This window comes from Lycium ferocissimum, chromosome 2 (genome assembly GCF_029784015.1).
Source record: "Lycium ferocissimum isolate CSIRO_LF1 chromosome 2, AGI_CSIRO_Lferr_CH_V1, whole genome shotgun sequence".
NCBI classification, from domain to species: domain Eukaryota; kingdom Viridiplantae; phylum Streptophyta; class Magnoliopsida; order Solanales; family Solanaceae; genus Lycium; species Lycium ferocissimum.
The window spans coordinates 64293765-64321315 of NC_081343.1; the positions used below are offsets into that span (position 1 = coordinate 64293765).

At 34.0% G+C, this 27551-nt stretch overlaps 2 protein-coding genes and 1 non-coding gene across 3 annotated transcripts; 1 reads left to right on the forward strand and 2 right to left on the reverse strand.

Annotated features, from left to right (window-relative positions):
- Positions 1 to 3788: 3788 nt before the first annotated feature.
- Positions 3789 to 5598, reverse strand: LOC132046765 (putative glycosyltransferase 7). Its single transcript, XM_059437508.1, has one exon. It carries the CDS (start codon positions 5217 to 5219, stop codon positions 3840 to 3842), a length of 1380 nt encoding a protein of 459 aa, XP_059293491.1. The 5' UTR covers positions 5220 to 5598; the 3' UTR covers positions 3789 to 3839.
- A 3056-nt stretch (positions 5599 to 8654) lies between these two features.
- On the forward strand, positions 8655 to 8728 carry TRNAT-AGU (transfer RNA threonine (anticodon AGU)). The gene has a single exon. It is a non-coding gene; the product is annotated as a tRNA-Thr (tRNA).
- A 167-nt stretch (positions 8729 to 8895) lies between these two features.
- Positions 8896 to 13527, reverse strand: LOC132046766 (heptahelical transmembrane protein 4-like). Its single transcript, XM_059437509.1, has 4 exons — positions 13310 to 13527; positions 12894 to 13173; positions 11659 to 11956; positions 8896 to 9775 (listed from the first exon to the last, which is right to left on the reverse strand). Exons 2-4 carry the CDS (start codon positions 13151 to 13153, stop codon positions 9122 to 9124), a joined length of 1212 nt encoding a protein of 403 aa, XP_059293492.1. The 5' UTR covers positions 13154 to 13173; positions 13310 to 13527; the 3' UTR covers positions 8896 to 9121.
- Between the last annotated feature and the right edge of the window lie 14024 nt (positions 13528 to 27551).

Consider the following 27551-nt stretch of genomic DNA (forward strand, 5'->3'; position numbering starts at 1 on the left):
CTTTGCTATTACATGTCATTGGGTTGATAATAATTGGGTGATGCAAAAAAGAATTATAGCTTTCTTATATGATGAAGGGAAAGGTTGTCATGATGGAAAATTTTTAGCGGATTCAATGTCAACTATTATGAATTTTTTTAACATTTATAGAAAAATAATTTGTATTGCTTTAGATAATGCTTCTAACAATACAAAGGCGGTTGATTTTTTAAAAAGGGAATTAAACCCTCCGCTAAAAAATATTTTTTATGTGAGATGTAGTTGTCACATTTTAAACTTGATTGTTAGAGATGGTCTTGACTATTTTGAAGATTCTATTTAAAAAGTTAGAAATGTGGATGCTTTTCTTTTTTGTAATGCTAATAAGCAAAAAATGAGAGATTTTAAGAATTCTTGTGTGCAAAATGGCCTTAGACCTAGGAAAATTCAAGTAGAAGTTGACACTAGGTGGAAGTACACTTACATTATGTTACAACAAGCATATGATTATAGGATTCCCATACAACAAGTTCACAATCATTTGAATATGGATAGTGATGATTGGTTATATATTACCGATGGGGAAGATGTTAAGGAATGTATTGAACTTTTACAAAAATTTTATAATGCAACTCTTGCTTTTTCTAGACAATTCTATCCCACGGTAACCGAAATTTTAGCCTACTTAGCGGAAATAGCTAGAGTTTTATACGAGTATAAACATAAATCCGGTTATCAAGAGGCTATTTTTAATATGACAACAAAATTTAAGAAGTATTTTTTTCCCATCCCAACTTTATTTATATTGGGTTCTCTTTTAAATCTTTGTTTTAAAATGTCTTATACTAGAGCATTGGTTGGTCAAATTTATAACTATTTAAAAATTGACGAGGAAGTTGAACAATCTTTAAATGACGCCGAGCTCGCGATTGATTCCGAGTTTAGAAAATTGTTTAGTCATTATTCTACTTTGGAAGAAAGTGCTACACCCGTTGCTCCACGCCCTACTACTTCTCAAAGTAGCAAAAAGGGCTTGTCGGGTTTATCGAATTTAAAAGTTTTACATTCACAACCATCTCCTTTTAATAATGCAAACTTTGATGAATATCACCTTTATTTGATGCAGCCAAATATGGATATCAACCGACTAGATGATTTGAACATCTTAGCATGGTGGTAGAAATACAAGACGAGTCATCCGATACTTTCAAGAATGGCTCAAGATATCTTTACGATTCAAATATCAACCGTGGCTTCGGAAAGTGCATTTAGCCAAGGAAGACAATAAATTGGAGACCACAGACACTCATTATCTGGATTTAGCTTGCAAGTACTAGTTTGCATTCGCGATTGGATTAGATCGGAGCGATGCAACCAAAACTCAGAAGCGGTGGAAGGCGAAGAGGAAGAGATTGAAGATTTGATAGCAAGTGGAATAGACCAAATGAAAGACTTTGAAGATATCTCAATGACCGAATATGATATGGCGGATATTAGCCAAATGATTGACACTTTTTGATTTTATTATTCTACTACTTTTTTGCAACTCATGTATTATTTGCAAGTTTAAAAAAAAATTACAACTTGCAAATAAATGTTATCCATGAATGAATAAAATATATGGCTCATTGAGCTTTCTTCTATTTACTTGTGTTCATATTTTTACTTATATTAATTAGGAATATACCTAAAATATATTAAGAATATACTTATAATATACATCTACTTAAATTAAAAAATAGAAAGTTATATACTTGGAAAATAACTAAAATATACTAAGAATATAAATATACTTAAGTTATAAAATAGGAATTTATAAACTTAGAAAAAACTTAAGTTATATAAGTATACATATAACTTAAACATATATAAGTATATATAGTATACAGATAACTTAAACATATATATATATATATATATATATATATTTAAGTTATATGTATTATAACTTAAGTTATTTATAAGTTAAGGTTTTTCTAAGTTTATATATATATATATATATATATATATATATATATATGCTGTTAGTTAGTAAATATATAAACTTATATAACATATATAAATATACCTACAATATACTAAGAAATACTATAATCTACATATACTATATAAAAAACAAAACAAAAAAGGTTTTTTTTACATTTAAAACCGGCCGGTTCCGGTTTCCAATTTTGGAACCGGTTAACCGGTAACCGGTGGCCGGTTCCGGTTTTTTGACCGGAAATCGGCAGGTTTTCTAACCGGTTACGGGTCCGGTTTCAACCGGTTAACGGGCTTACGAGGGGGCATTAAAAGAGATGGAAACTTTCAGGTATGAATTTTTATTTTTCAAAAATAAACACCGTGTGTGTTTAAATTGAGTTTGAAAGAAAGAAAAAAAAAAAGATTTTGTTTACATTACTTTAATTGGTTTTAGATTCCGACTTCTGAGAAGGTAAAAGCGTGAAAGCATGGATCGACCTTTTATTTCTTGCGATGGTTAATGAGTGTTATTCAACCGTTGAATCATATCTCAGCCAAATTTGTACAACTTAAAGTACATTTAACTTGTGTCTATTCAAATAGGATATTGTTAAATGAATTGGGTGGATTTCAATCACACACACACACATATTTCTTATTTATAGGGGTAATTTTTTAATTAATTAAGATATTTGTTCATTTGTCGTTTACTCAGATGATAATTATAATGTGGAAATATTGAGGGGGGTTGTATTAATTTTGAACCTCTTTTGTTTCTTTGATACTGAACACCTCAAATATCAAAAGTGCCAACAGACAATGTGAGTTTTCTCTCCAACAAACAACACATAGCCATGCCGGATCTGAGGAAAAGATTCGTTTTACAGACATATCTTTCTTCTCTATCTTCATTATTAAAAAAACGTTTTTAGTTCCCTCCCTGTTGCCTTATCGTACAATATTTGTGCTTTTATTTGTATCCAATTGAAAGAATTAATATAAGACTAATACGTGATTAAATAAAAAATTGTGTAAATAGAAGGTATCCACGTCTTAAACTATCACAATGTGTCAACTTCTTCAGGACTCAGCTGTCAGCTCTACTCCTAAGCTCTTCAACTAAATGCCCCTTTTGGTCTCTCTCTCTCTAGGTCCATGTTACCAGACATAGTACTTCTAAATGGAACCCTTAGAACCACATGTGAACATGTTCTTTCTCAATACGACTTGTTTTTCAACCCTTGCATTTTTGTCCTTAAATTACACTCACTTGTGCAAATACTTCTGTGCGTCATTTAGATGTTTTTTTCCCCCTTCCATATAACAAGATAGTGTAATATAACCTTCTATCATGACAAGTGAAATTAATAATAAGAAACATAAGGCAAGTTACCTGTTTTGAAACATAAGGCAAGTTACTTGCTAAAACAGGTTAAAGTATACTCCCTCCATTTCATATTAAGTGATCTTTTAGGCTTTTTATTTTATTTCAAAAATAAGTGACGCTTTAGGATTTCAAGAAGAAATTAATCCTATTCTTCCAAACTTACCCTTATTTATAATCAAGAATCATTAAATAACTTTTCTTTTTCTAAGCATTAATTAGGGGTAAGTTAGTAAAAGTACTCATAATTTTCTAGGAGTAATCAATTTCTTAAAGGGTGTGCATGAGCTAAAAGAATCACTTATTATGGAATGGAATGGAGGGAGTACTTTTTAATGTCGTAATTTTCTTTAAGTCGTCATTATACATAAGTCAACTCCACATTACAACTAATCTCAATGCAACAACACTGCAATTTGCAACATAATAGGAGGCCAGAAAAGAGAGAAAAACCAAAACACTATATAGTACATATTTATATTTATATAGAGCTTAAAATTAACAAAGAAATCTATTAGGCAGGAAAGTTAAAAGGCACAGGAAAAACAGAAGAAGAATCAAGCAAATCCTTATGCATATACCCATACTTCCTTAACACCTGATTATCAGCAAAATTCAAAGCCTTCTGCATAGCATCAAAGCAAGTCTCACCAGAATACATCTGATTATGATCCCCACTACATGGCTGACAACCTGTGAAATGTGTGATAAACGGTCTTCTCCAACTATACCTTCCATACCCTGCATCCTTAAGGTGTTCCTCCCACACCTTAACATAACTCTCACCAACTCTCTCAGCATGTCTTCTCCTTAACCTAGGTTCCCCTTTCTCGACACCTAAATACTTGTCTGTAATATTATCTAAAGTCCCCACGATTTCCACCCAATAGCCTTCGAAATAATATCCTTCTTCTACGTATATTTTATCACCCCATTTTTCCTTCTCCTTCAACAGTAAATACGCCAAACCCGATTGATCATCTGATTCTTGAAAAATCTTGTCTTTAAACGTGGTACGTAAAATTTCACCCCATTTATCATACTCAGGTGATTGCGGACCCATCTTAGCCCAAGCTTCCATTAAGTCCATAGACCATTGACAGTTCCTAATCAAGAAAACTCCAGCATTGATACTAGTCCAGCTTTTTTGCTCATATATTAATTTTTCCCAACCATGGACTACAAAATTATGGGCTTTATACCTTTCCAATGGAAGTGTAAAGTCCATATCAGTGAAAGCAGCATCCGAATCGACCCACCAGATCCACTCGGATTCTGGATGAGCTATCATTGCTGCTTTAACCGCGGGCATTTTTGCCCAAAATGACCACATCTTAGGTTGTAATAAAATGTTGTTGTAAAAAATATCGTACCCGTGGATTCGACAGTAGTCCACTTTGTTCTTGAAGAACCTCAAAAGTAAATGATCGCCAATCGGGTTCTTGCACGGTGTGGATTGTGACCCGGAAACCATCAGAATCCGGGTTTCTGACCCGGGTATAAATGAGGGATGCAGCTTCAGCCATTGCCTTCTTTTCTCATCCCAGTTTTTAATGGGTTTCTCCATAGTGTAGCCCAAATCCGGGTCGTCATAGAAAGTCGGGTCAGGCGGGTCATATCTTAAATCGAAGTGTGATGAAACTGGGTCGGGCGAAGTTTCCAAAGTGGATTTCTTGCTGGTAGGAGGAGTAAAAAAGCTTTGATCGGTGTTTGGGGTAGTGCTCATAAAGGACCAAAAGGCCCATACCACTAGTAAAGCAACAATACTTCCACCAGCAAAGAGAAACCCATCAGAGAAAATAGAAGAAAATTTGCTCTTACAGTTTTGCTTATTTGGTGCCATTGATGTGTAAGATGTATTTTGGGTTTGGGCTAACTGAGTAGGAGTTACCATTTTATGTGAGAAGGCATACGTTACCAGGCCAAGCTAGCTGGCTTTTCGTCTAGTAGCAAAATTAGAGTGTTGTCACCATCTACTGGACATTGTACTAGGAGTAGTGTCCAGCTTTGTTTCTGTGTTAAGACTTATAACAGCAAATTTGGCAGTAACTAAACAAAGTATACAAATTCTGGAAATGTGAAATGGGTGACGATAGAAAGTAGAAATGGGAGATGGAAATTATGAGTGTCGGTGAAGTGTAGTGACTAAAGACAATGGCTGAAGGAAGTGTTGTTCATCGCTTCACTTAACTTGCTTGTTTTGTGCCATCGACCGACCCTTTGGCACTTATTAATCGGTTTGATGCGGCTTTTAATGGGGTTTTCTTTGCTGTCTTGTGCGTAATACTAAAGTACGCTGAGTTTGGGGACCAAATGTTGGTTTTATGTGGTGTTTCTGTTGTTTGTGGTGCTGAAGCGGTGAAGTGATAAAATAGGTGGGACACGTGGAAAATGACCGACACTTTAGGCTTTTGCTTTTTTGAATTTCGAGCTTATTGCTCCTTCCGTCATAAAATAAGTGTTACTTTTTTTTAAAAAAAAAAAAGTCCCCAAATGAATGTCCCTAGAAATTCAAGATTAAATTGACAAGTATTTTTAACTATATTAGTAGTTTTATTTTTCTTGTTGCTTAATTTAAAAAAGAACATCTAATTAATAAAGATAATTTAGTAAACTTGTATTTATTGATTTCGGCACAATTTTTGCTAAAATAACATTTATTTAGTATGGAGGAGTATAGTACTCCCTTCGTTCCAAAAAAATTAACACTTTTCGCTTTTCGAGAGTCAAACTAGTTGTTATTTGACAGTAATCTTTTCATATGTCTTTTAAAATATATTAAATTTTTAATTATAGTAACTTATAATACTTTTTTACGTAATTTTTAAATATGTAAATTTTATTTTGAAAAAAATTAAAGATTTTATGTTCAAACAAAGAGTGTCAATTTTTTATTAGGAGGGAGGGAGTATTTGTTAGTAATGTTTGTTGGGTAATGGAAAGTTGCCGTTTATTTCGAGTAATTGTCGGCTTTTACCGCTAATCAGGTCTACCAATTCTTTTTGCTACATCAGATTCCAACTTTATTGATATTGATCACTTTAGTCCAACCCTAATGATGTTCATAGTCCCAGCGACAAACCACATTAGGAAGAATATTGGAATATGGAAATTTTACCGCTTCTTTTATCACTATATTTTACAGTTACTTTGTCTTCCTTCTTTCTTTTCTTCGCAAGAGCGGTAACTTTGCCTTAAACCTAGTAGTCGTTGAAAGGTCAAAAGGCCAGATGTATACGTGTGTGATATTTGGTTTGAAGAATTGATATACTGGAGTAAGTTAGTTGCGGACTAAAGTAATTGGCTATATTTTATTCTGAATAGACTATAATCTTCTCTTGTTCAATCCCATAGAGGAACGTGGCAGAACGTAATCCATTATTTTCTATTAGTTCAACCCCTAATTAAAACCCTAACCTTGAACTTCTTCAACTGCGAAATTCCCATCCAATCACCTACAATACTACCAACCAAACTCTTAATTATCTCTCACCTTGCCCCGGTCACATTAGCCAAATGTATAGTGTTTCTTTAACCAAAATTCGGATGAAATGGATTTACTTTGTTTTTGTTTTATTAGCTTTGTTTACATGCCCCATCTATATGAATATGAATTATTTCAAACCCCAACAAGAAGGAGAGAATTCAAGTGGATTAACGAAGAACTAATTAGTTTATGATGAAATTTTACAATACTTACTTCAACTAGCTTTGATATTTGCCATAAAATCGTTGTTATTGTTCAATTAACTTCATGTACGTTAAAAGATATATATAAAAGGACTTACCAAAATATTGTTGCAACATATTATCTTATTTACCAAGTTAATGAGAACTATTTACATTACATCTATCCTTAACACTTCAGTATCGTTATCTTTCTTAATTCTCTCGTTGCAATCTAATTCATAGCCTCCCTGTATTTCAATTTCCTTAAATTTAATCCATCCATACTGATCAGATGGTACTGTATTACTATAATTCACCTATCCTATCCGTAAACCAAAGGATTCCAACACCTAAATAGTTTTATTTTTTTAATTAAACAACAGATGACTCATTAAGGATTAACCTCGGTGACGGGATTGGGTAATTTAGCTAAAGCCATGTATGTTGCAAATACGTCCAAACGGTGAGGAGGGAAATTAAAGATTCTAGCTAGCTGTTCTATGAACTTATAATTGTATCACCTATGAGCATAATATAATACCCCCGTGTCTCAATTTATATGGCGCTTTTCGCTTCTCGAGATTCAACTGCATGAACTTTGACCAACATTTTAAGATGTATTTTTTTACCAAATTGATATGAGAAAAGTTGTAACTTATGGTACTTTTCATGTAGTTTTCAAATATATAAATTTTAGTATTAAAATATTGAGTTAATTTAATCCAATTTAACTTCAAATTTTTGTTAAATTAACTTTGGAAAAGTGAAAAGTGTCACATAAATTAAGACGGAGAGAGAAAAATTAACAGTACCACTACTAAGTACTAATACCAATCCGTAGATCTTATATCAGAGGAAATCCAAGTCCTACCTCTTTATTTCCGCCTTCCCTTTATGATCCCATGTGACTTCTTAACAAGTTGTGTCAGATTTCCCTCAGATCTTTTTTTTATTTATTACTCGTATTTTTTATGGATACTTTGTTTCATTTTGTTTATCCAAAGTAGACAAATTCGAGTACCCCGTTACTTTATTGTTTATATTCACAAAATTGAACGAGCAGTTTTGTAGTTTCGAAGAGATACCCATAAATATCTGTTGACTGTTGTAATAGTATACTGTGTTCACCACAGACATAAATATTTCAGGCTACGTCTTTCCTTTATCTTTTTTTGTTTTAAGAGTGACATGGTTAGAACAATGGTAATATACCTTTTATTGCTTCAATATCTTAGACGATGACGTTTGTAAAGTTAGCTGTTTGTCTGCTTAAATTAGACCTTAGGCACTTAATTAGCGATACCACGTCTTCTCTTTCGTTGTCAAAGTTGGTCTTCCAATTGAATCCCACTAAAGGTTTTAAGACTCCTAGCTACACTGTTGTAATTTAATTTGACGCGAAAGATATAATAGTAACTTAGTAACTGGGAACAGTTCGTATTTAAGGAGTGGAGGAGATTTAATTTTGGCTGGAGTTAGTTCATCACGTGATAGTATGTTGGGCTTTAGTGCAGCAGTAATGCATTGTGTCCCAGCTGACAGTTCTTGTTTGACAAAACCAAAGAACAACATATTTTCTTTGTGATTTTCGTTTTAAATTTTTATTGACAGCTACTAATTCTTAAATGAAATAAAGTATTTAAAGAAGCATAGACGCCGAGCTCTCGTAGCTCAGTTGGTTAGAGCACCCGTTTAGTAAGCGGGAGGTCTTGAGTTCGACTCTCAACGAGAGCAATTCTCTGTTTTTGCTCATTTTAGGACTTTAGGTAATAGGTACAAGCAAAGAGGTTCACACATACGGCGCTTATGTAGCACTTATGATTATTTTCTTCACTGCTTCGGAACTCCTTTTAATTTTTTACAGTCCATTGGTCCAACTAAATCTAATTTACTCCACGAAATCATTCTCTAATATACTTCAATATAGATCATATCAAACATAATACACTAGTACATATTGCGCCTGATCATATACTACATGATAATTGCCTGACAATCGTTCCTAAATGGAACATTTATTAACGAAGATGGGCAAACAACAACACATCTTCTCTACATTTACGTACAATTGAGCCAACCTAATGCATTACTAAGGATTCTCACTGATTTTTCAGTTCTTGAATTGTTCTAGCACCCTTGCTGGTCCCGCCACCGGAGATAAACCAACCCAGCACGGTAATGAGTAAAAGCCCCTGCCACCACAAGTACATGAAATAGTTGGTGGCTGTGGCCAGCAATGTCAAACTTCCCGGGCATCCATCTTTCTGGAACTCTCATGGCATATACCAGTGCTCCAATGCCATAAAATATACCCATCAAAAGTTCATATCCAGTCGTGTGAAGCGCCTCGGGTTGGTGCCAAAATAGAACCAGTTTGTGCAGAATAGGTACCGCACCTGACAATCCCATACCAAAAAATAGAGATGCTCGAATGGTTCGATATTCTGGGGTCTGGAACACAGGAAGGAGGGAACCCAATATTGTGCCAATTCCCAGGAGGGTAATAAATCCCAGGTACAAATTGCAAAAGGAGGGGTAACACATGAAGGAATAATAGACAGGAGGGTAAAATGAAGTCGATATCAGGGCAGCGATACCAGCATAGTCCAGCCTCAGCATGAGGTATGATACACGTTCTGAATGGCAAGAAAGCAAATGACATGTGCTGCTTGCTAACAAGCAAAACATTGCCCCACCAAGGAAAGCATAGAATGGCCAGCGTGTTATTGGTCTCACCAGCAATGGTGCTATTATATTAGCCACATCTTCCTTTACACTCCGCTGCAAAAATCGAACAATAGTGAAATATCAGTATCAATTCCTGAAATCCAACTAATTCATCATGATTATTCCGAAATCGGGTTACGTCTCCCTAGGACTCAAAGCAATCATAAATAGAAGACCTCAGCTATCTTGCATAGAATCTTAATATGTAGCATCGCTTGAAAGGATGTAATCAACCAGAAACAATTTGTTAACTCCTATCAAACTACCATCCTTCACTTAATTTTCCATATGCAAGCACTTCTAAGGTTGCTTGGCTGAATCTATCAGGAAAATGGGCGAGCTCCAAGTTACCGTAGGGACAAACTCTGAGAGTGAGCCTGAGAGTAGAAAGTTTACATGCAATGGCTTTGTAGAGACATGCTCATTAGACATAACACTATTACTACTTAACTATGCCAATCAAAAAAAGTATTTTACTACATAACTATGTTTTCAGTTATGATGAATTGAATACCACTATGTTTTCAGTTATGATGAATTGAATACCTTCCTGTATTATGAAAAAAGAGTGGATCAAAAAGACAAACATTAGGAAACGTTCAAATTTATGCAATTCAGAGGAAGGATAACTCAACCTTAATCATAACAAAAGATTAAGGTGCAAGGGAACTTATACAAAGACTTTTCGTTGGGGAATCTATAGTGTCCCGCTTTTGCAATCCAGGTGACCTCTTATCTTGCTCTTGGACAACCCAATTACAAACAAACGCGATGGTCTTTTCAAGGGGATAGATTAACAGAGTCCTTTAGTCTCTAAGAAGGCTAAATAAGAACAAACACTCAATATTAAGCTTTAGGAAGATAAGGAAGGTACAACCGAATAATCAGATGAATAGGGAGACGATTTCCAATCGTTCAAAACCACCGGAAATTGTACAGGTTTGAGAAGGACTGCACATACCATACATGAGGCAGCAGACCAGCCCAGCCCCACAAGAAAAAAATAAATTAAGTAAATTAAATACCATACTCTCCCCATAGAGAGTAAAGGTAAACCTCAAACAAAAGACAATCTTATCGATAACTACCAGAACAAGGAGAACTTGGTAGATTGAATTTTCCAGGAGTGAAGTACACAAAGCTGTATTTCATTTGGAAGAATTATTATATTAAGCATCAGTAACAACTACAACATTCTAACAGCTCCATGTCCTCTTTCCTTTGTTTCTTTATGATACATGACCGGTCCCTGTCCTTGTTAGGTAAGAGATCCAGAAAACTAAAGATATCACTGCTTAGTTGCGTCAACTATTAAATTATCAAGCATTTGAGACCCATCAGCACTCATTGGAATGTTTGTATGCTGAGATTGGAAATTTTATAGCTGAACTGGCAATGGACTTGAAAGAAAACCTAATGTAAAATGACTGTCAAATGAATAACATGACATGGGAGATTCCTATCAAATATTCAAAAGGTTCTGATATAGGAGAAAATAAAGGCAGACTATGTAAGTTATATTACCAATGTTTATAGGAAATGGTGCAGCAGAAACCAATCAACCATGAACTAGTTTAATTTAAAATTAGAAATTGTGAGTCAACAAGAAGAGTTTGGCCATAGGATAGTCTTATCTAACACTCTCTTTAACCAAACAAGCAAGAAGATGGAATGAAAGATATAAAAAGAGGCCGCACCGTTCTCTCAAAAGAAGATATGATTTGTGAATTCCTGGCCAAGCATTCATCTTAGTGGCATTTATTACAGAGTGAACGGTTGAATCAATAAGAAGAAATCAAACTAAACAAGCAATAGAATGTGTCTGAGTAATTATAGTTATTAATCTGAAAAGTCATTAGAAGCAATGGTTCTTCCAGACATGTGCTGATGTGCAGCCTAAGAAGACACTATCCAGTAGTTGAATAAGGCATTCTTACCAGTACGCAGACATCCGTATGGTTGCTGTGGGAAAATCGCTCAGGTAGACAGTTAGTCAGGAGGTCAAGGATATGCCAATTAGAGGGGGATCTTAGCAAACCATCTCGAAATCTGTGCAAATCAGGCATATGCGGTAAAGAAGGAAGACAAGTCAAAAGTTCTGCTTGTAATTTGTGCAAATCAGCCTTTCTCAGCGCATCAGGGAGATTCTGTAAGGAATGTAGATCTACAACCTTGGGAACTTGGATTGCAGTATAAATGGTCAGCGCTAGGAAGAGGAAGAACCCTATCAAATGCCTATAACAAGAAGGAAAATCAAGATTCTGGTCAGTAATTTTTTTTTCTTTTAATTTTTTTTTTTTTTTTTTTAATCAATTAGTATGATGGGATCAGGATAGCATAGATAGAACATTTAACAAACAATGAACCAATAACATAAAGGAACCAGCAACAACATGAAATAAGAGCTGAAGGTAAAATTACGACAGCAGTTGCCGCTTAAGTAGAGGTTTAGTAAGGAAATTCAAAGAGTAAAACCAAGATGTCAGCCATGCATGTACTGATGTACCTAACTCTTACAAGGCACAAACATAGAATGCACAGTTTACTCTTTGAATATGACTTGCATAGCATTTGTCATCGTTTTCACTAGGATGCAAGAGTCATTTCTTAACTTTGTGGCAATTGTATAGATCAGTTTCGGATTGTAGCTAACTGTTGCTGCACACTTATTAAGCCCTCTCAGCCCCAAACTTCTGATCCAGAATGTAAAAGACTAAAGTAGCATTTTATCCTTGGTCAGACAGCAGTAACACTGATGAAACACTTTATGTAATTGGCATCATATTTCTATTAATTATAACAATTGATCCAATAACCCTTTCAAACAAAGAAACACAAATTCTACATTTTCAGCCTGTAAAGATCCTCATCTTAGTACAACAGCTAAATAACTGATTGACCTCCATACCTAAAACTTGTCGCAGAGCAAACCATCTTTTCTAATCTACAGTACCAAATAATAAGGGAGATACTCATAAGAATAGAAAGATCAGTAGTTCTGCATATAATCAAGTCAATTATTAAACAAAGAATGTAAAAGGAAAAAAGGCTTCAAATCAATAAAAGTATAAAACATCCAAACTTGTGATCATGTAATAAGAGGCAAGAAGGATGTTAAAAGTGAAGAATGTAACAGGGAATAAAAAGTATCAAATGGAAGTTCAATTCTTACGTCCAAACATTGAGGGTCTCATTGTGAATTGTGAAAATGCTAAGTAACGCTTGCTTCAATGGCCATTCGGCCCGGTAATGACCAAGAATGTATTCATTGTCTTTCAAATAGCCAGGCAACGAATGGTACTCCACCAGCTGATACTTCACTTTCTTCCATAATCTCTTTCCTTTCCCTTCCTTCGCAGCACACAATAATTCATCCTCCCTTGACTCATTACTAGTCAATTTTTCTTCCATTTCCTCTTTGTCCTTCCCCATCTTCACATTCAATTCTTTAGCTGTCAAGAATAACAACACACAAAACGCTAAGAAGTTAGAAGAAACCAACAGATCCGAGTCTTAAAAGAAAACCTGAATTCAAGAAAAGAAAATTATAAATGGGTATGCTGTAAACAAGTTCCTAATACAACATACCTTCAACAAGAAATTGCCCCGGCAAGAACAAGAGAAAGAACCCAAAAGGGATGATGGTGACGTATTTCTTGATCGTAGAATCCTAAGCCTTTATTTTTGGAGGAAAATCAGGGGATGGGATTCTGCAAATGAAGAAGAAAAAAGAAGAAAAGAAGTTCGTTAGGAATGGAGCTGTAACCAAATTAAAGTGGTTGTTAAGTATAAAAAATCAAAACCTTTTATGAAAAGATCATAAAGCTGAAAAAATAAATAAATTAAAGGATCAAACCATTTCTCCCGTTTATTACTACGTGGTCGACGCAACGTACTCTTTTAATACAAGACGCAAATAGAGAATTGAAAAAAGGACTGATGAGATGCCTTCAAAATAGATTCGGAGATGCTGAAGGTGATTTGTCTTGATGTTGACAAATTACAATGCATAATGTATGTTCTACATAATTTTTTTTATTATTTAATCATATTAATTATAGATCACATGTTATTTAATTATATAAAATTCCTATTGTTTAAAACCCTTATATCATATAACAAAAGTATGCACTAGAATTTGAAATTTTAAACGAATGAACACTTTCGAAATTATAAGACCATATTATTATCAAAAATAAATTTTTACATTGAATTTAAACATAAAAAATTTGACACTACAATAAAAGTATGAAAACTTACGAATAAAGGGAGTTAAGGTTTTTTGCGTGGCAAACACTCAGATAGAGCCGCTTGATTCTCCTTGATTATAAATATCTTTTTCCATGGCACTTTGTTAATATTGGTTAAAATTATTGTATAAATACTATCTGAATATTAGCTGGATTAGTTAGTTAGTTAAGCAATGTCATTTTTGTAATTAAATAGTGGTAGTCCTGTAATTACTTCAACTTAGTTAATTAGTCGGTTAGAGTGGAGAAGATATTTTGTTTAGTTAATACACGTATATATATATATATATATATATATACTGATCATGATAATGAAATGGATCACTTTTCATTTTCCAAATTCACTCTCCTCACATTTCATTTTGCTCCACTGAATTCTCTCCTCTTCCTCATTTCTATTTGTTTCTTCTCGAAGCATCATTGACTCCATTAATGGAGGTTCAAGCTCAATCACAATTATAACATGGTATCAGAGCCGTAAGATTCGTGTTTCCGCATTCAATTCACAAATTATCGGTTAATTTCTTTGCTTTACTCATCTCTTTGTTCTCGAATTGAAATTTATCGTTTTTTCTGGTTTTGAGCTCATTCGATTGTGATAAACCTTGTTGTTTGATAATCGATAATTCATTCTCAGTTCTCGAATCGAAATTCATTATTCTTCTGGTTTGTACTCATTCGATTGTGATAAACCTTGCTATTTGATAATCGATAATTCATTCTCAGTCAATTAAGCAATCTTACTGTAAATTTTGAATCAATCATTAAACATGGCACCAAATTTACAACAAACTATCACGAATCAAGGTCACAATCAGGAAAATGTTGATGCGACTAGTGCGTTATACGTGCAACCATCTGAAATAGCTGGTAGTTCAATAATGCCAGTAGTATTTGATGGTACTGGCTATAGATCATGGAGGAGATGTGTTATTAGGGCACTCTTTGTGGAAAAACAAGTTAGGATTCATCAATGGGAAAATTGAAAAACTTAGTCCAAATTCAGCTGCATACACACAGTGGGTAAGGTGTGATGATATGGTTACTTCATGGATCTTAAATTCATTGTCAAAGGATCTAGCAGATAGTCTGCAATATGTTAACAATGCAAAGGAATTATGGGAAGAGTTGGAGGACAGATATGAACAAACTAATAGAGCCAAATTGTATCAACTCCAATGTGAAATCAATGAACTCACGCAAGGTAGTCTTGACATTACTGGCTACTACACCAAAGTTAAGAAATTATGGGAAGAGCTCAGTAATTTAGACACAAATTCTCAATGCACATGTGCATGCACTTGTGGTGGAAAATTCAAAATACACAAGGTTGAATAGGACATGAGGCCCATCCAGTTCTTAATGGGATTAAATGAGGTGTATACAGTGATAAGAGGCAGTATATTGATGATGAATCCATTACCTACTATGGCTCAAGCTTTTTCCATCTTGTCCCAAGAGGAAAAGCAAAGAGAAGTAAGGCCTCACAATCAAATGAATTTGGGATCAACCTCACTTCATGTCAATGCTGCAAGCACCAGCACAAACTTCAGGAGAAACTATAATTCAAACTACAATCCATACAAGAACTCAGCTGGAAGTAGTGGAAGCAAACCTCCTAATAGGTTAGGTTTGTTTTGTGAATACTGCAAGAAACCTGGACACACAAGGGAAAAATGCTACAAATTGCATGGTTTCCCTTATGACTTTAAGTTCACAAAAGGTAAGAACTTGTCTTCTTACATGCCACACCTGAAGCGATTCTTTCAAAGAATTGTGAAACCAATAAGTAGCCAGGAGGAAAGGTTCCGACAAAGCAATAATATGATCAACTACTCATGCTATTGGAGCACATTCAGATTCAAAGAGGAAATTCAACTGGAAACTCTGCCAGAGAAGTAGCAGATAACATCACTAGTGGAGCTGTGAATCTTGCACATATCTTAGCTTGTTATTCTTCAATTATTGAGATTAGCGATCTTTCATGAAAATGTGAGAAACTATCTGCTGATTCCTGGATTATAGATTCTGGTGCTACACACCACATGACCTATAACAAAACTGTGCTTATGAGTGTTTGACCCTTACCTCACCCCTTTTTAGTGACACTGTCAAATGGATATAAAGTAAGAGTGACTGAAACTTGTGATGCATGTCTTACTCCTGCATTAACCTTGTATAGAGTCTTATTTGTCCCCAGTTTCAAGTTTAACTTGATTTCTGTTCATTGCTTGGCTCTTCAAATTAAAGGAATTGTAAGTTTTAGCAGTTTCTCATGTCTTATGCAGAGCCCTTCACTCTGGAGATTGGTAAAGCAAGCAATGGTCTCTATTTTTTGTGTTCAAAGTGCCATAATATCTGTCCATCATATGTTCCTGCTAAGTCATGCAATTCTTTTTTAGTTGATCCCGTAGCAGCTATATGTAACAAATGAAATTTGAATTTTCCTTCATGTTCATTTGTAAATTTCACTCACCATAATAAGGAAAGAGCGTGTGCTGACAATGCTCTTGTATCAAATCCCACCCTCCTTCCATGTGTAAATTCCATTCATATGAATAATAAAAGAGTTGTTTCTAATGAAAGTGTTGTTTCAGACTGCATTCTTTTTAGTAAAATGGTTTCAACTTGTGATTCTGCAAAAACTCTTTTGTTATGCATATCTCATAGAAATAGTGTTGATCACTTGTGGCACAACAGACTAGGCCATGTGCCCTTTGTCAAAGTGATGGGGATTTCCACCATACTGGTTCAATTTTCTTCAAAGCAACCATTTATCTGCACTGTCTGCCCTATGGCTAGACAAGCAAGATTATCCTTCCCAACCAAGACTGCAACTTCTCAACCCAATTTTTTAACCTTCTTCACCTAGACCTATGGGGACCATATCCTGTATCCACTTATGATAACTACAAATACTTGTTGACCATAGTTGATGATTTTAGTAGATCAACATGGACTCAACTGCTAAATTGCAAGACCAACACCCAACATGTTATCAAAGTTTTTTGTTGCTCTAATAGAAAACCAATTCAAAACCACCATCAAATCAATAAGAACTGATAATGGTTCTGAATTCACCAATTATGAAACCACTAAATTTCTCCAAGAGAAAGGAATTGTGCACCAAAAGACTTGTCCCTACACACCACAACAGAATGGTATGGTGGAAAGGAAACACAAACACCTCCTAGAAACTGCAAGAGCATTATTATATCAATCAAAACTTCCCATTAAATACTGGGGGGAATGTTTCTTGACAACAACCTACTTAATAAATAGACTCCCTACTGTAGTGCTCAAGAATAAGACTCCCTTTGAAATACTATACAAAAAACAACCTACATACTCACACCTTAGATCCTTTGGTTGTCTTTGTTTTCCTAAAACTCTAAAAACTTATATGGACAAGTTTGAACCAAGATCAACACCTCACATACTGCTAACCCCAGACCAAACATAACTTCTACAAATAGCATCTACAATTTTTAACACTTTGGAAGGTAATAAGAACAACCGTGCTAAAAGGAGATTGAATAAAGCATAAGACCGACCGAACACCCAATAAGATAATTTGTACCATCCGTAAATTTTAGAAGTCATCTTGTTATATCCCGCATTTTCGCTTGTTCCGCTATCGTGGGAAGATAATAAGCAAGGCCATGTTCTTATTTTGTTGAGTTGTTTATGAAGAATTTAGAAGTGGAAATGTTAAGAAACCAATTCAATAACGTGAAAATATGGAGGAAGGCAAATAAATTTGGAAGTTGGAAAATAATTTTTACGAGATGCAAAAAAAAAAAAAAAAAAAAAAAATAGTGGGGCTTGATCGTCAAAGCCAAGTCGTTCAAGTTTGTGGGCTTAAGCCCCATAAAAGTTTAGGGGTCAATTTAAATGAAGACTAAGTCTTCATAATATTTAAGCTCTCTAGAAGGAGAAAAACCCATAGGCCTTTCGGCCATAGCAACACCAACAAGAACCTTGGCAAAATTTTTTCTAAAAATCACTTTCAACTAATTAAAGAGTCCTTAGCAAGGTGGGGTGTTCATTAGAGCAAGAAGAACACAAGTTCATGCAAGTTGGAACACCAAGTGAAGAACAAGAAAAGGTAAGAATTCATTCCCTTTTATATGCCATGGATGTTGTATGTTGTAGTATAAAAGGAGTGAAATTCACAAACACGTGGCTATGCATGGTAGTGTAGCCGTGTGGTTGTGGTGTGGAGTGGAAGAAAATGAGTCAATTTTATTTAGTGTATCGTTGTTGTTATGTGGATTCTATATTGTTAATAGAATTAATGAGCTGTGAAGTTTTAAATCGAGGCTTGTTTTGGACGTGTGTAAATTGAATATGATTGCATGTATTGAATATAATGTTGTTAGTATGGTGTTGTTAGAATATAAATTATGATGTTGTTATCGTTTTTATGGAGGGAAGATCTTGAAAGAAGTAGTATATTGATTGAATTGTTGGAGTGTACTTTGGGTTGGTTATTGAAATTGTTAGCATGGTTGTTCGTTGTTGTTGATAAACCTACTTGAATTCCCGGGATTGTTGTTGATTAAATTGGCCAAGTTGAACTTGGTGGGATGGTGGAGAAATTTCGGTAGACAAGTGTTACTTTAAGATTTCAACTTCTAGATACTCTAACTAACATTTGGTAAACGTGACCAAATCAAGAATTTGGAACCGGAACTGCGGAAAAGGTATGTAAAGCTTTACCCTTCCTTCCGTGGCACGTCTTAGACATAATAGGATTGGATACAAGTCTCGGGACTACTCTATCTCTAGAAATCCAAGTTTAAATCCGACCACTATTCATTCAATAGTGAATTAGATTTTCTAGGTTTCATTGGAAAAGTAGTCGAATGTTTGCAACTTTCATAAACGGATGGGGCCCCAAAATTTTCATAGGTAACCCCTTGAAGTCTAGAATTCTAAAATACAATTTCCTTCCTAATAAGTCACAAATGTTTTCCAAAATACCCAATACTTTCCAAAAGAGAAAAGAAGACAAACAACCAACTTATGACTTAAATGATAAATATGGTTATAACGACAACGATGACGTCAAAAATGAAGATATGTTGACGACATGTTCTCGCCATGAATATGATAATATGAAAATGCTAAGTCATTCCCTGATTCTTCGACTTCCGGATAATGACTACCTTAAAGGCTCTAAGTATATAAAATGATACCTTGGGATTTTATTACACGTTTTCCCTTGACGACACTCTTCCTTGGTAGTCTCCCCTTATGATTATCGTTCCGCCAAGGTGAGACAAGCGACCATGATTGTTCCATAATACGACTCCGACCCTTACGTCACTCCGACAGACATATGACTTTCGGGCTCTCGTGCGACGCCACTTATATGATACGTATATGATATGTATATGAACGGGGGATATGGAAAAGGGGGACATGTTGCGCTATAAGACGCATTGCCACCGGGTCGACTGGCATTATCAACGCGGATCGGATACATGGGAAGCCGACGCATTTATGATATGACATGCTCTATTTTCTATGTACGAAAAAGAAATGTTTTTCAAAGAAAGGTAAGTACGTACGGTTCAACGCCTAAAAGGCACTCGCATATACAAAGTTATTTTCTTATCTTACCATATGTTCTATGATTCCCCGATATGGCTACCGTACTTTATGCTTTCCGTTTACACCGTTTTCCATGCATTGACATTATTCATACACACGTCCCTTTGCGGACGCGCGTTTCGTGCCACGGTGAGCAAAGCGTTAGATAGGCTCGAGAGGAGCTTTATAAGGATTTTTGCACCCAAGTATCGGTATTACTTTTGTGTACGTGTTTGGGTATTCGCCGCCCTCCTTGTGATTATATGTATTTTGACTAATGATATATAATTAGACGTTTACATAATATTGGTTGTTCCCGTTAATGTACATTAAGTTAGTAAAGTTTATTAGTACGGGTTTATAATGATATCATTAACGACAACGCTAAGTAAATAATTGATAGTATGCAATTTATTCGGCCCACTCAGTAATAAGATAAGATACGAAGAAAAAGGGGGTGCTTGGTACAAGTACTGGGCACCCGTCGCGGCCCCTAGTTGGGTCGTGACACATCTTTTGTATGAGAGGTTGTCATTGCATCAAAGTGAGCTTTTTGGAAGACAAAGGGACACCCAAGTATCTAAAGGGAAGAGTACCTTTAGTATATCCAAGATGAGTAAGAATCCTGTTTTGCTCAGGTAGAGCCACACCCCCAAAATAAACAGCACTCTTGTCAAGGTTAGCTTGCAATCCAGATGTGTTTTTTGCTTCTTCACTACCACACGTATTTTTTCCTTTTTTTCTTTCTAATTTGCTTAGCTCATCTGAAAAAGATGGAACTATTTTGGACAAGGAAGACAAATACATTTGTAATTTTTACATTAAATTTAAATATTACCAAAAAAAAAAAAAAGAAGGCAAAGAGTTGATTCAATGTTGTTTTTATTGATTTTAATAAAATAAGCTTCATACACCTAAAATCTAGATAAGAAATATGATAAATCGAAGGGTTTATAGTAAAATAATTAAAGAAACATTTTAAGAATAACAGTTGTAAAACTGTTTAACTCTTGAAATACTAGTATTGTGATTCTTTTTGAAGGAATGTATACTTCTTTTGACATTTAGAAGCAGATTATCACTTTATATATTTAACTTTTGTTTTTGGCGGGATTGAAGTTGTTGCATATTAGTAGGAATAGAGCCATTTGCACTTGTGTCCTATTTTTGTGCTGGTCTTTAAGTTTTGGTCCTCAAGTCAAACAACTTTTTCGTAGGACATAAGTTTGTATTTTCACATCATAATATCTCACAAGTTATGTCCCGCGTACTTAAAGAAAGGCAACTTACACAAATGACTACGCTTTAAGGTTTTTTTTTAGGCATAACTATACTTTTGCTAATTACATTTCGTAGCTACAGTAGATTATATTCACGCGCTACAGTAGATTGTATTCAAAATTTGGCTAAGTCAGATTTCGCTGTATTTAAGTCAGATGTATTCAACTAAGTTGTATTCAAGTCAAATGTATTCAACTCAACTTTATTCATTTGTAGTTACTTTTACACTGTATTCATTTTATTATATTTAAAATCGGTTGAATGCAAAAAAATATCCTTCAAAATACAAGCAAAACATACATAAAGAAACACTGAATTTTACACTAAAAATTTAACGAATACTCTCAAATACTGAATACAATAAATAAAATACAAATACACTCAAATACTGAATACAAGAACTAAAATACACCCCCAAACACTGAATTTTGCACTAAAAATTTAACGAATATACTCAAATACTGAATACAAGAAATAAAATATATCTCTAACACTGGATTGTGCACTATAAATTAACGAATGCACTCAATGTTGAATATAAGAAGTAAAATACACCTCTATCTCAGATACAAGAAAATAAAATATACTTCGATTTACAATACAAGAAAATAATAAGCTCAGCTCTGAGCCGGCACACCAAAAAATGATCAGATCTGGAAAGCACTGGCGGTCGTGACAGTAGCAGATCTGGAGGGATGAGCTGGCGGTGGTCACGATGGAGCTCCGGCGGTGACGGGAGGTATGGTGTCGCTGCTAGCAACTAGACCAGGAGGGATGCGCTGGTGAGGGTCACGACGGAGCTCCGGTGGCGACGGGAGGCATGGCGTCGCTGCTAGCAACCAAATTTGTGGATGCGCCAGCGATGGTCACAACAGAGCTCCGGCGTCGCTGCTGGTAAGGTGAAGAGGAAGCATTGGGTTTCGCCGGAGAAGATGACCGGCCGCAGCTCCGATGGAGAAGAGAGAGCGAAAGAGGGGAGAGGGAGTGGGGTTGAGAGAAAAGATTTATATAATGAAATAAGAGGAGATGGATTTTAAATTAGTTACATTGTGTAATTGATATATAAAATTTATGAGATATAATTAAAATAAAGTATAGCTCATAAATATAATTACCTACTACTGTTTGTCACATCATATAATTTTTCTCTTAAAGGATTTATGACCTGCTAGGTATAAGTTGATAAGGATAAAACTTAAAGATCAGTACATTTGAAAGGAAAAAATTTAAAGATCAGCCTATTCTAAGGACAAACAGTGCAATTTCTCCTTGGGAATGTGCCAAGTTTCTCAGGTACAAGCCTTATCGTGGCCCATGAGTTTCCTGACAACAATGTTCACTTTTCTGCGCAGATTGTCCATCTTTTTGGGTGTCTTCAATTTTTTGTCCCTCAAATTGGGAGTTGATGGTCTTTAATTTTTTTCTTTCGTCTATTATTTTCGACATTTTGGATTTGAATTCCAACTCAGTAAAAAAAAAAAAAAAAAAAAAAACGCTGTAGATTTAATTTTACCATTCAAAACTCTATCTAATCCTCGCTGCAGTGCAATATCGCTTACGAATCTAAACTCTACCTTACAAATTTATTTTTAATTTTTGATTGAGCAGAAATTCAAACACAAAATTAATTTTTTTTAGTGAAGGTAAAAATTAATTTTTTTTAGTGAAGGTAAAAATTAAAGACCACCAATTTAAGGGGCAAAAATTAAAGACCACCCAGCGAAGGCCGATCCTTTCGCATTGATTTGTTGAAAAGAAAAGCCCAACAAACAATAAGGAAAAGGGACTTGGTGGGACCTTTTCGGAAAAAGTTGGCTATTGAAGGGTCTTTTTTGGCTTGAGTTTAAGTTCTGTGCACCGTTAGTGTACATAATATTTACACCATCAGGTAATATTAGGCCTCATTTGTTTGCACTTAATGGAGGTCTGAATCTTAATTATTCAGATTCAACTCATTAAGTGCATTTGTTTTTAAGGTCTGAATCTTAATTATTCAGATTCAACTCATTAAGTGCATTTATTTTGTCTCCTTATAAAACCTCTTAATGGGTCTTAATTGATCTGAATGATTCAGATCTATAACAGAGTCTTAACACTATTCAGACTCATTAAAATATTGCGTGTTATTCACAAAACCACCTCTCATGCCTCTTGCGCTTTTCTTCTCAGCAAAATTTTCACGCCTATCACACTTCTTTCTCAATCAAAATCATTTTTTTTTCTCTTCTCGGCAAAATCCTATGTCTTCCCAGTTCATAATCCATTTTGCACCAAGAAAAGTCAAATATGATTATTCATGTGCAATAAAAGTAGAAGTTGTTTTTTTTAATATATATATATATATATATATATATATATATATATATATATATATATCCACTGTGAGTGTAATTAAACTTCCGTGTTGTGATGGAAACATGTCTATCTTATTTTAGCCGTAAGAAATTTTTCAATTTTGCTACTGGGTAACTTTTTGCTCAATTATGTTATACAAATATTTCTCTCTTCGTTCCATAATAAGTGATGTTTTTAGCTTATACACACCCCTTAAGAAATTACTCACTCCTAAAAAATTATGAGTGTTTTTACTAACATACCCAAATTGCTTAGAAAAAAAAGAAGCTACTTAATGATTCTTGATTGTAAATAAGGGTAAGTTTGAAAGAACAAGATCAGTTTCTTCTTGAAATCCTAAAACACCACTTATTTTGAAACAAAATAAAAAGCCTAAAACACCACTTATTATGGAATGGAGGGAGTAACTCTTTGTTCAATTTACGGGTGATAAGAAACTTATTTTCTAGGTTTGAGGTATTGTTGAGATTAGTACCAGGATAGAAATTTCTGAGTTTGGAGTTTCATGGAAGATGAATGTTTGTTGTTGGTTCCACTTTCTGATAATTTTTCTTATTAAATATTAACTTATCTTCAATTCTTAAAAAAAAAAAAAAATACTATCTTACCTTGTTACAATAGTTTTTTATATTGATATATAAATTTTATTTGCATTCAGATAGTTTAATTATTTTTTTTATCAAATATAAATGTTCAAAATAATTATTTTGTTGATGTTGAAATGAGATTCTTATAATATTTTATTGAATAGTGAATTTCACATGCACATTTAGATGTTGAAAACAATCAGTTTTAATCATTCAGTGTTCAGATTCAAAGATCACATCTTAATATTGTATGTGCATTCAGATTTAGACATCTAGATCTTAATGTACATCTTAGTGTATTCAGATTCAGATGTCTTAATCTTAATGGAAACAAATGAGGCCTTAACCCGGTATAGCAGCTTACCTACTTTTTTCTTATTCTTTTCCTAAATTTAGAGATACAGTTTTTATGTTCCCATCTCTTTCTCTTTCTCATTCGTTCAAAGTTGTCTTCCTCAAATCTCTCACGAGCTTTTTCTTCCAACGTAGGCTCTGAGCATGGATATCATTCAAAGCTTAAGGTTTAAGTTCTTAGATCTGAAATTGTTTTAAAGTTTAATTAGGTACAAGGTTTCAGATTCCTCCGACAATTATATTAAGGTTTATGTCCTTAGATCTGATGCATAGGTTCTTTGATGGAGTTTTTGAACTCTTTTAAATGAGAAAAAATAATCTGAAATTCCTATTAAAAAAAACACCCACGATGATGGAACTATACGAACATATTGACTATTAACGTAAAATGGAACCAAAATTATCCATGTGGACATAAATTACGTTAATGCAAAAGAAATTTCCCAATTACCAGGATGTTTGAGGTATTGAAGAATTAGTTTTCCATGTTTCACAATGTTTGAAGTGTTGAAAAATTAGCTCAGCAATTTTTTCATGATCGAGAAAAGAACTCGAAAAGAACCAATGAAATAGTCCCATGGAAAACGTTAGGATTTAGTGAGTAATTAGGACTCGTTTAATGATTTCAATCCTAAATTGTAGTTATATTAAAAAGGTAATTCTCTTATTACTTAAGCAAATTACTTTAATTACTTTTAGAGTGACCTGATGGTGTAAAATATTGTATGCACTGACAGTGCACAAAACTTAAACTTTTTTGGCTTACATCAGTTACTTCCGTTAGCTTGTGTCAGTGGTCCCTTGGATAAGATTTACGTGCCGCTCATGCACTTTAATTTTCAGTTGTAAATCCGAAAAAAGAAACGAGCACATAACAAGGATGGCGAGTTTAATACGCTGTTGTTTGGGAATTAAGCAACGTGTGAGAAAATGAAACGCTAAGAGCGAGGAAGCTGATGGCGACCCTTGTTCTTTCTAACATTACATAACTTACCTCCTTTTTAAAATTTAAAATAAGACTCCTAATAAATCTTGATTTGTCTTCTATTGTGAACTTAACGACATTGAGTAAAAACTGCATGACGGTAAGTATTTATTCCAGAACTACTATATCCTTTGATTGCTAGAATACAGAAAAGGGAAGGTTTCTAGACTACTTCTAGTAAACTAGTAAATCGCAACTCAAAAACTCATCTAACTCGAAGAGATGAAACAGAGGTCGTGTCCTCTTATTTTTACCAACCTTGTTCGATTTTGAATGCTTGATTCTGTTAAAAGTTTATTGGAAACCATTATTCCAATTCAAAATTCCTCTAAAAAGGTGATAATTAGAGGATATTGAGGGGTGAAGTAGTGTAGGGCTCACATTAAATATGGTGATTTGGCCAATTCTTTTGACTCGTCTCAATAATATTGGAGGCCTAAAGCCAAACTTCAGAAATAGGTCCTAAATTTTTTTAAAAGAAAAATCGTCATATATATTTTTATATACGAAGTCATTAATTACTGTTATCAATGTTTTCTAGCCATTCATTTTCAATTGATAATATAGCTAAACCGCTCAATCTCTTTTGAGACATTGTTGATCTTAGATAAGATTTTATTGGAAAGCTTCGTTCGGCCGACACAACGGTTATATATATAAAGTACATCTTTAAGAAAAAAATGAGGCACCAAAAAAGTTAGAATCCCAAGCAATTGCTTTATTGACCTTATGGTCGAGCCATCCCTGGACCTGACCACTATACGCAGGGTCGGCGGGAGGAAGGGCCAAGGGGGTTCCTGAGTCCGGAACCAAAATGCCCCCAAAAAAATCACTTTGAACCAAAATACCCCAACAACAAAAAAAATGTTAAAAAGTTCCTTTAGCGCTATTTATACGTGGTTAAAAATATAAAAAATATTTTTGCGTTATAGAAAAAAATTCTATATAATACTACGTTATAGAAACTAAAAAAAAAAAAAAAAAATTGGCCAACTTTATTTTTTGCAACACTTAGTGTTTTTTTTTATACTTTGACCAATGATTAGTCGTGTGTCAAGACTCCGAAACGTCAATATTTTATATAGAACTTGATATTTTTTTGCGTACAATAATGTAGGATCAATACATCAAGGATATGTATACGTTCGGATGCATTTTACAGAACTAAGTTTTGTTTGAAAAAATTTTATTTTTTAAGGTTTTTTTCTACTTTAATGGCAGTTTTCAAAAATTGAACAGTGAATGTAATTCCCGTACATTGATTTTTACGTTGAAATTATTTTCGTTGTTGCGTTAATAATGCCAATTTGGGGGAAAATTGAAATTGAATGGGATAAAAGGTTTTTTTAAAAAAGTGTAACGAGCGTTTGTCTATAGGAAAAAATGATTAGCAAAGTTATGATATGACCCTTTGAATGATTAGAATTATATTTATATTCAAAATAAAGTAATCTTGATTAAAAAGAGGACGATTTTTTTTTTTTAATTGTAATTTCAACGGAGCATGAGCATCATGAGGTTGCTTTGACTACGCCACTCTTCATCCGTGGAATGCTTACAACTGCTACCATTGCATGTCGCATGCCACATTCATCCACCACGTCGAAAGAATATTTTGACAATATTTTATTCTAAAAAAAACAGCATCTAAAGCTAAAACTAAAAAAAAATAGGCTAATCTCTTCAAATAAAAATGACGTCTATGTATATAAAATCATTTTATTTTAAAATGACGAAAACGTTTACGTATCATTTTTTAAAAATACTTTTAAATAAACATTTTTGACGTTTCGGAGTCTTGACACAAGATTAATCGTTGGTCAAAGTATGGAAAAACACTAAGCGCTACAAAGAAAAGATTAATTAAAAAAACATTTTTGTTCCTTAAAAAGTGTTATTTTTTAATGCATAACTTTATTTCGAATATGTTGCAAAAAAAAAAAAAATTTAAACGTTCGAGCGCAAAAAAAAAATCCATATATATTCGAAATAAAGTTACTATTTATATTTTTCTAAAAAAAAAACTTTAAGCTAATAAAAAAGTCTTCAAACAAAAATTTTTATATAGAACACTTAAACCTAAAGTTTACAAACAAAACTTACTTCGGGCACCTTTTCCCCTAAAATGACGATCCGAACGTTTACACGTATCCTTTTATCGAGCCTACTCCTTAAAAAAAATATCGGGTTCTATATAAAATAACAGTCTTGACACACGACTTTTTTCAAAGTATGAAAAAAACACTAAGTGTTGCAAAAAATAAAGTTGGCCAATTTTTTTTTTTTTGTTTCTATAAAATTTCGCCTAAATAAATTTTTTATAAGTGACCCAAAACTATACTCTCTCTATGTCATATTACTTGTCCATTTTTTTTTAAAAAAAAGTCAAACTATATAAATTTTGATCAATAAAATATATT